The 8,864-nt window shown below is 43.7% G+C and overlaps 1 protein-coding gene across 1 annotated transcript; it reads left to right on the top strand.

Moving 5' to 3' along the window:
• The first annotated feature begins 2,943 nt into the window (after positions 1–2,943).
• Positions 2,944–7,707, top strand: rtn4rl2a (reticulon 4 receptor-like 2 a). The gene is made up of 4 exons (XM_004538843.5): positions 2,944–3,109; positions 3,698–3,924; positions 4,048–4,281; positions 4,459–7,707. The coding sequence occupies exons 1-4, from the start codon at positions 3,052–3,054 to the stop codon at positions 5,317–5,319; spliced, it is 1,380 nt and encodes a 459-aa protein (XP_004538900.2). The 5' UTR covers positions 2,944–3,051; the 3' UTR covers positions 5,320–7,707.
• Positions 7,708–8,864: the final 1,157 nt, after the last annotated feature.

The following is an 8,864-nucleotide window of genomic DNA, read 5'->3' as shown; positions in this document are numbered from 1 at the left end:
TGTTGTTACCTTGGCAACAGACACACCTTTACTACAGTATCCCATTACACTCACTGGCATCCACTGCAACCTGCTATCAGTGTCAAGTCACACGGGACAGAATTGCGCAGGCACACCTGCAGACGAGAGTACAAGAGGCCCATTTTGATTGGCTGACAGTGAAATCAGTTTATTTTAGAGTGCAGCAGGTGCAGTGACGCACGCCTCTGTTCGTTACTAATGGTGGATGAAAGCCCAGCATAGATTGGATAAAGCGATGTAGGACTGATATAGAAAGACAGAAAGGTAAATGGACAGATAGACGGGTTAGGAGATGTGCTGGAGTGGGAGCAGGCTGGGGAAGCCTCGATTTGTTTTTTGTGTGGGGATTACACAAACACGACGTAGCGATTATCATCACACACCGAAACCGTGCCTACACAGTACTGCGAACCTGCTGTGTGGGTGACTGGCACAACACTGACTGACTGACACACGGCGGTGGCATTTAGACAAAGTTTGCCTCAACAGGCAAGCATGCTAACACGCAAGTACAGACAGTCACAGACAGACACACTACCACAGCTGGCGGCGTGGGTGTGTGGAAAGGGGAAGCCAATGAGGTGCTGGTCGTGGATGACCAGCGGCTACTGAAGCTTGCGTGTCCACAAGTCCAGTTAAGGACAGAGCAGGAGGTGTGAAGGAATAACAGCACACACCGTGTATTGGATCCCCTCAATTACTCATTTGTTTATCGTGCCTGCGGCTCAGTTGGCTTTGTGTAGAATGGCAGTTACAAACTGTGTGTGTATTCGCTTATGTATGCACCCGTGCACACGCCCAAATGTGTGACTCTTTCCTCACTCATACGCTCATCTGTTGAGCCGCCTGTGTGTTTCTATGAATGGGTATGCTTCTGTTGTCTACATTCTCACATCTCTCAGTCTGAGCAGTGGTCTACATTTATTTTTAATGTCAGACACACAAAGAAAAGCTGAAATTATTCTTCAAGGTCAACTCTGATCCACTCTAGTGCGGGTTGAATGATGCAATTTCACAGTTATTGTTAGTGTGAAGGTTATTTTCCTGTATTTTGAAAGTGTTGCTTGCGTAATGCCACATTAACAAAGTACTCGCCAAAAACACACTGTAACAGTTTATCCATAGATTTTTATGCAGCTTTATTCAACTCTTGCATGTCAGTCGAATTCATAATTAAATAAAGCAAAACTGAGTCATCTCGAGAAGGTAGACAGCAAAACACATTCATCAGTCTGAAGAGACCTGATTTCAAGTCTTCAACAGATGAGCAGAAAATTTCCAATAAAAATCATTTTGCAATCACTTCTGTCCTACTGACTGCAGATGCAATACCTGGTGGCATGTCTGTCCCCTTAGGCCAGTGTTTCAAATAGTGGAGCTGGACTCACTGGTGGGAAATTGAGCCACAGCAGGAGTGAAACTCAGTTACATGTAAGATGCATGTTAGGATATATAGATCAAAGATGTTGTGCTGACCCTTATTGCTGAAATGAAACTCGGATTCTTTTGTATTGTTATTGCTGGATAAAAACCGAGGTTTGGGCTGGATTCTAGGTGGGGAATGCCCCCCCCCCCAAAAAAAAGGTTTGCTTACTTATGAAATATACTTGCTTAATGTCATATTATGGTTAAAATTGCACAAAACAGCAAACAGTTTGTTTAACTGATTGTCCAAACCAGATAATGCATGGGGGCTATCTGCAAGGCATACCCTGGGTTGCCAGTCCATCACAGGGTAGTTTATCTAAAAAGGCTGAAAGACTACAAAAGACTTTTGTCCTTGATTGCATACCCAGTACACTCCTTCAGATGGTGGACTGCATGTTTAAAACTTAATGTGATCAAATAAAAGTCAAATGAGAGCATAATTTATCACATGGTGACACTGTTACATCTGATGCTATCTTGCTATCTTACAGCTGGTGGTTGAACACAAGCAATGACAGCTTGAGGCACAGACAGACAGTAAAACAGTTTTCAAGTGGCATGAATATCAAGGCATCTGTTGTGTTTTACTGTCTTTTTCCCTTTTGGATTCATTAAAAGCAAATCACCCCTTCATTATTAACCTAATTAACAATATTTCAACTACTGCAATAAAAAGGTAGAAAAACAAGAAGAAAGACATTAGAGGAGAGAGGAATTATGTTTGATAACCCTCATCCTCATCTTCATATCTCCGATTTTCTTTAACACGCCCAAATGTCCTTAAATAGTAAATGAAACCTCACTTCCATATGTCCACTTCTATCTCGTTTAGCTAATGACTGCCATTTGATATCTTCATCATCAAATTATGTCAGGAGCTATAATTAATCTACCAACAGTATGACTGGAGTATGTCGTAATTAACCTCCACACCAAACAGGCCACTATTCAATCACTGTTGTTTTGAGTGACTCTCTTCTGGCACCGAGCTCTCCCTTATGGTTGAATCATGATTCGGGGGCATCCTTCTTTCCTAAGACAGGACCATCTAAGTCTTTTTCTGTATCTTTCTGTCTGGCTGCTGCGCGCCGGAAGCAGACCATAATAAGCGTCAGCCAGGAAACAAGCTATGCGCTCTTCTCCTACCCGTCCTCCGCTCCTCCACAACTCAGTCATCATTACCGGGCACCGTGCCTTAGCTCATTCACCCCTCCCTACACTGCTTCTACATTCACTCTTTAGCACTCCCTCCCTCTTTTCCCAATGTGCGTCGCAAAGTCTCCTCCTCTCACAGAGTCTGAGCGCACGTCTCCAACCAGCCTTTACGCGCGAGCAAACTCTCCAAGAGAATCCCCTACGGCCGGCCCCTCCCCTTTCCGTTTCTTACCGCCCTCACTCATTCATGACCCCGATCAGTGACGTAGGAGATTCCACGGTGCCTACTGCCGTAGGCAATGACAAGGTGCTTGAGTATATATGGGACACTGGTAGCCATCAACCGGCACACTCTCAGTCGCTCCGACTCGGGAACCAGGGCATCAGCGGAGATAGCAGGCTTTACTTCGCGGTCTTAGGCTAACTCGCTTTGGGCTTTGGTTCAGGATGGAAACCTCTACTTTTTCTCGGAGCCGACGATGCTCCATCATGCGCAGCTGCAAAAGTAAGTTTCTCTCTATCTTCTTTGGTTTTGGATACCCATTGGATTCAAATGACAGTTAATACTGCTTTGCTTTAGAACTCGAACACTTTAAAGTTTTTTAAAATATAAGAATGTGTGAAGTACTTTGACTTATATGAAACAGAACATCCAAAATTGATATATGGATGGATGATACAAAATTGAAATGAAAGTCTGTCAGCTCTCTGTCTGTTTGGTGATTTATTCGAGCTAAATTGGATGTAAAAGTGTGTTAAGAGCTTTTTCTTTGACTCAGAGAAATCGTTGCTATGATTTGATTAAATTCCTTTCCGATTACGCTGTGCGTAATGGTCGGCGTAAGTGTAGTGCCAAGGTGTAAACTTAATTTACTGCGACAGATAAGGTTTCTGTACATGAAACCTAAGAGAAAATATGAGTAGATGCAAGCCATAATCGCCAAAAACAATTAAATAATTTTCTTATCTAAAAATGAAGGCAGATATTTACCGTTATGCACTCTGCATGATGTTTCGTTGAATGGTAATGGATGATTATCGCACCATGGACAGCTCCCACTCACTTCCTTTGCTCTGTCCCCGCTCTTTCTAGGCGGTCTCTCCCTCTGGCTGGTGGTGTGGCTAGTCCTTGGTAAGCCAAGTCCGGCATCGGCATGTCCGCACCTGTGTGTGTGCTATCCGACGCCGATGACTGTGAGCTGCCAGGCGCAGAACTTCACCGCTGTTCCTGTCGGAGTGCCGTACGAGTCGCAGCGCGTGTTTCTCCAGAACAACAGGATCACGGAGCTTAGAGTTGGCTCTTTTGGCTTCGGAACTCAGGTAAGAAAGAATGAAGAAAGCAGCATCTACAGTGTGAAGTTGTTGCTTTTCCACACTGAAAGTTTAAAAATAATGAAAAATATAATCAAAAATGTATTTCATAAATACGTTTTCTCCCCTCAGGTTCTGTGGCTGTTTTCCAACAACATCACGTGGATTGAGGCAGGGGCCTTTAGTGAGCTGAGGGACTTGGAGGAGTTGGACCTGGGGGATAACCCTAACCTCCACAGGTTGGAGGGGGGAGCCTTCCGTGGCCTTGAGAAGCTCCAGAGCCTCCACATGCACCGCTGCCGGCTCACTGCCCTGCCCCATGACATCTTCCACAAGCTTTACAGTCTGCAGTTCCTTTATCTGCAGGTAGGGGCGCTGGAAAGCCATGCACATGCATACAGATAACTCTGACACATAGAAACACATGCATCCACCCACACATGTGCCTTCACATGCAGCATCACACGTGTTATCAATATTACCAATCACACTCACTGTGTCTGATTTTCTCAGCCTAAACCCCATTTTTTCTCTAATTTGCAGGAGAATAATCTTCACTTCCTGCAGGATGACATCTTTTCTGACCTCATCAACCTGAGTCAGCTGTTCCTGCATGGCAACCGTATCCGTACCCTTTCAGAGAACGTGTTCCGCGGCCTGGTCAACCTCGATCGCCTTCTCCTCCACGACAACCGCATCAGACAGGTGAACCGCCGGGCCTTCCGTGACCTTGGCCGCCTGACAATGCTCTTCCTCTTCAATAACACTCTGGCTGAGTTGCCCAGCCAGACTCTGAGGGACACCCAGGGCATCGAGTTCCTCCGCCTCAATGCCAACCCCTGGTCTTGTGGCTGTGAGGCCCGTGCCCTGTGGGAGTGGTTCCGTGAGGCCCGTGTCTCCTCATCTGAAGTCATCTGCTCCTCCCCTTCCACCCGTCGTGGCCAGGATCTCCGCTTCCTTCGTGAGATGGACTTCGCCCTCTGCCCTTTGCCTGACCCTGGCTCCATTGCCGGCTCCACCACCACCACCTTCAGCACCAAGACCCGCTGGTGGTTCCACAAGAACAAGCCCCAGTCATCCACTAAAGGTGTCTTCGAGAAAGCCTCAGAGACTGTAAAGGCCGGTTTGTACGGAAAGGGCCCATCAACAATCACCTCAGCAGTCAAGTATGAGCTGGGAGAGGATGAGCTGGCACTGCCCAAACTCGAGCAAGAAGAGTACTGGGCAAACTATGGCAATGAGGACTCAGGTGTCACCCTGCGGTGCTTTGAGCTTGAATGTCCACCTGAGTTCGACCTGCCTCCATCTTCCTCCTCTCCCAGATCCTCCTCACCCTCTTTTCTTTTACTACTAGCCCTTTCTGTTTTCACCCTCTGCCTCAACCTCCACCTGCTATTCGGCTGAATCTGACTCTTAGTACCACACCCCTACCCTTCCAGCCTGTTTTAAAGGCTGTGAGGATCCCTGTTAGACTTTCTACACCCCCTTTGCCCACTTTGCTGTAAGCAAATCCTCAAGGCACAGCAAGGGAGATGGGGGGACGGTTAGATTTGAAATCTACCAACTACAGGGCTTAACACTTTTCAGGGCTGCTAAGAGTTCTTCAGCTAAGGTATATATTTATCTACAATGCTCTGCAGGTATGGCTTTCTCTGCCTTACCTGTATGATGTCATGTTATGATGCCCTGTAATCAGGGCTACGAGGGCTGAGTCCATCTCTAGTACAAACGCAATTTGATAGCAGCTGTGAATGATGTTGTCAATTCTGTCACCTCAACTTATTTAAAACTACTAGTGCTTTTAGTGCATCCAATTAACTGGTTGCTGCAAATGCTACAATTACTGTTAGAATCAGTGCACAGTAATGAAAATACTGTAACCACTTAAAGTGTCATGTAAATAGTTATGTGTACTGTGAGTGTTCAAACTAATATCTGTGGTTCATCACAATCATGTTCATCTTGATCCAGAAAAACTGTGAAGGCTTGTGCTTCTACAGGACAGAGCACCAGGCGCAAAATGAAGTTGAGGGCCTTAGAGCGAGAGAGGAGAAAGGGAAACAAAACTGTGAGGCTGAGAGGGAGCAAAAGGAACGAGAGAGAGATGCACGGACGTCATAGAAGAGGGAAGGGAGACAAAATGGCAGTGAGAGGAGGGGAGGAGATTTCAAAGGAAACAGCTTTAGAAAGAAGAAGATGTGGGTGGAGATGGGAGTGTTCAGGCAGCAATAAGAAAAGAAGCAGAAAAACAGCGAGACAGAACAGAGGACAGTGCTGGCGGTAGAAGCAGCAATTTGCAGGCGACAAATAATAAATCTACTCATCAGTAGTTGTTCCATCCATTATACTCATACCGTTCACCATTTTCTGTATATATAGTGTTGTTTTGCGACAACCACAGGGAATGAATGCTTCCTGTCAGGAAGCCAGAGATTTTGTTTTTTGGATGTCTTTCTGTGACATATTGATATAATGTGTGATGATTGTTGACTTGGATGCAGATGAAGATCTTGATAAAAAAAAGATATATTGAATATTTCTTGAATCATTCCTTTCTTTGGGGCAGTTTTTGCTGAATATATTTTAACTGAAGGAATTCTGAGGTGCACTTCATGCACCATCATAAAACAAATGTGGGATCAAAAGTGCACAAATTGTCTCAGTTCATCTGAAGTGTGGTGACTACACTGGACTGAAAGGACTGATCACTTGGCCACATGGAAAGCTCTGACTTAACAGGCATCTGTGTGTGTGCATAAATGGGGATGAATGGATTCACAAGTAGGCAACACTGCAAAAGGCAAGTACGTCAGTAGGTTTCTCACTTTTGTGATTCATCAACAGGCGATGCCAAATGGACAGACAAAGCGCAAACTGGCTGATTTGTAAATACACCAAGAGAGCAATGAGAGAGTCTGGAGAGAGACAGAAATCAGAGTTAAATTTAGGCTCAAAGACTGACATGCAGAAAGACTAATGGAAATGATATGAGGTGAAACAGGAAAAATGTGCTGAGGCAGCAGACTGGAGAAATGCTCTGATGGAGCAGCACAAGAAGGGAAAAACAAAAGAAACAGCAGGAAGTTACCTTATACATGAAAATTTGAGATATCCATCAGGAGGGTTTCTTAATTGCTTCTTCTTGAAAACAATTTACTGTAAGGACTTGGAAAAAAGGGAAAGATAGTGTAGGTGTACTCATGCACAGCTACTCTTTTTCCTAAGAGTCATTTAAATTACTCACTGTTATCCTAAAGCTTTCTTGATCTCGAGGGTAAAGACAGGATGAAAGGAGGTGATGTCTGGCTGTGACGGTGGTGAGTAGGGCAAGGCAAAGATGTAGTAGGAGTGAAAGAGTAGGAGGTAGTGAGCCACGTACAAACCAGCTGGCCTTGCAAGGGTTACAGAAAACTAGTTCCTCTTTGAGATTTTCTGTTTTTTTGCCAACTGAGTTCCCCATTAGGAATGACTTTGGAAAATATTCAGTGTCATCTTTGTCAGCTTTTTAGTCTCTTTCACAGTCTAACGGAGGAGGTCAAACTGAGCCCGGGTGCTCTTCAGTGGCCATGACAGTGAGGTCACTGTCAGATGACCAAAGTGCCAGTTATACCATTTCCAATTTTTGTTTGTTTTTCTGTCTGCATGTTCTATGTTTTGTATCTGAAAAAGAAATGATACTATATGAAAATCTGCTTATTTGGTATTTATTTTTACTGTAAAAGAAAAGAAAAGATGTTCTTCAAAGATGCACCATAAAGAAAGAATAAATTCATACTTGTTTTAACAAAGCATTTTCTAAGAATGTGTGGGGTTTCATTCTATATCTAGGCAACTGTCCAGTCAAACACCCAAAGCAATCAAACTGCACACACACATATGCATGCAAGCATGCACGCACACACAAAATCACGTGGACACACAGACACAGTTGCCATTGTGTAAGTCCTCCAGGCAGTTATCCAGCTTTCTTAACGGTGCAACTACTCAACAGAGAAAGAGAACAGGCAATGTGGGGGTGAGAACAGTGAGGAGAGTTAAACTATTCACTGTTTAAGGTTCAACCTGCCTCAAAAGGAGCACCTGCTCTTGCAGTAAGATCACATAATCAAAAAGAGACACCAATAATGATAGTAATCAAAATATAATGATCATAAGCACTGTTTATGGCCACAGGGTTATTTTTGCCAAAAAAAGGAAAAAGAGAAAAGTAAAAACTTTGGAACATTTTTCAATAAACAACTGATATTAAAGGAAACGTTGCATATCATCAAAACTTTATTACAACACTCAAACACTCTCCTCTGATCAAAATGTCTGGGAGGAAGTTGCACTTTAAGTGTAACGAAATCCATTATACTCGGTCATTTGAAGCCTCAGATTCAATCTGAGTGAAAATCTGACTTATGTTGGATACAGCTGGACTAATTGATTTTGCACCCACTCAGAGGAAAGATGACCAACACCATACTTTAATGCTACAACAGACATCCTGTGATACATGCTCAAAGTTACCACTGTGACACTTTTATGACCAAAGAAAAGGTGGAAAATAAAAGCAGAGCAAAAACATGGAAAGTGAAATGATGATAATCGAGCTGACAGGTTACAGCAAAGTATATGATGTGTATTACAGTGATGTGCCTATTTTCATTTAACCTTTTCCATACATCTGGTATGACAAATCTTGTCATACCAGATTTATTAGATCTAAACTGCACAGTCTGGTTTTGAAGAAATAATAAATCCTAAAGCATTTATTGATGTCATACATCAGCAGATCATCAAAGTAATTATGATTCATCCTCTGGTGACCATAAATGATCCATTTTAGAGAGAGTGAAACACTGTGCCCAAAACTTCTCTGGTCTAAGTAGCCACACAGGACTCTTTGCATGTAGCATATCTACTGGTTGAATCCAGAGAGAATAGGAAATTGTAGAAAATACAAG

The sequence above is a fragment of the Maylandia zebra genome, linkage group LG6 (assembly GCF_041146795.1).
Source record: "Maylandia zebra isolate NMK-2024a linkage group LG6, Mzebra_GT3a, whole genome shotgun sequence".
Taxonomy (NCBI): Eukaryota; Metazoa; Chordata; class Actinopteri; order Cichliformes; family Cichlidae; genus Maylandia; species Maylandia zebra.
This window is presented reverse-complemented; position numbering and strand designations above follow the sequence as displayed.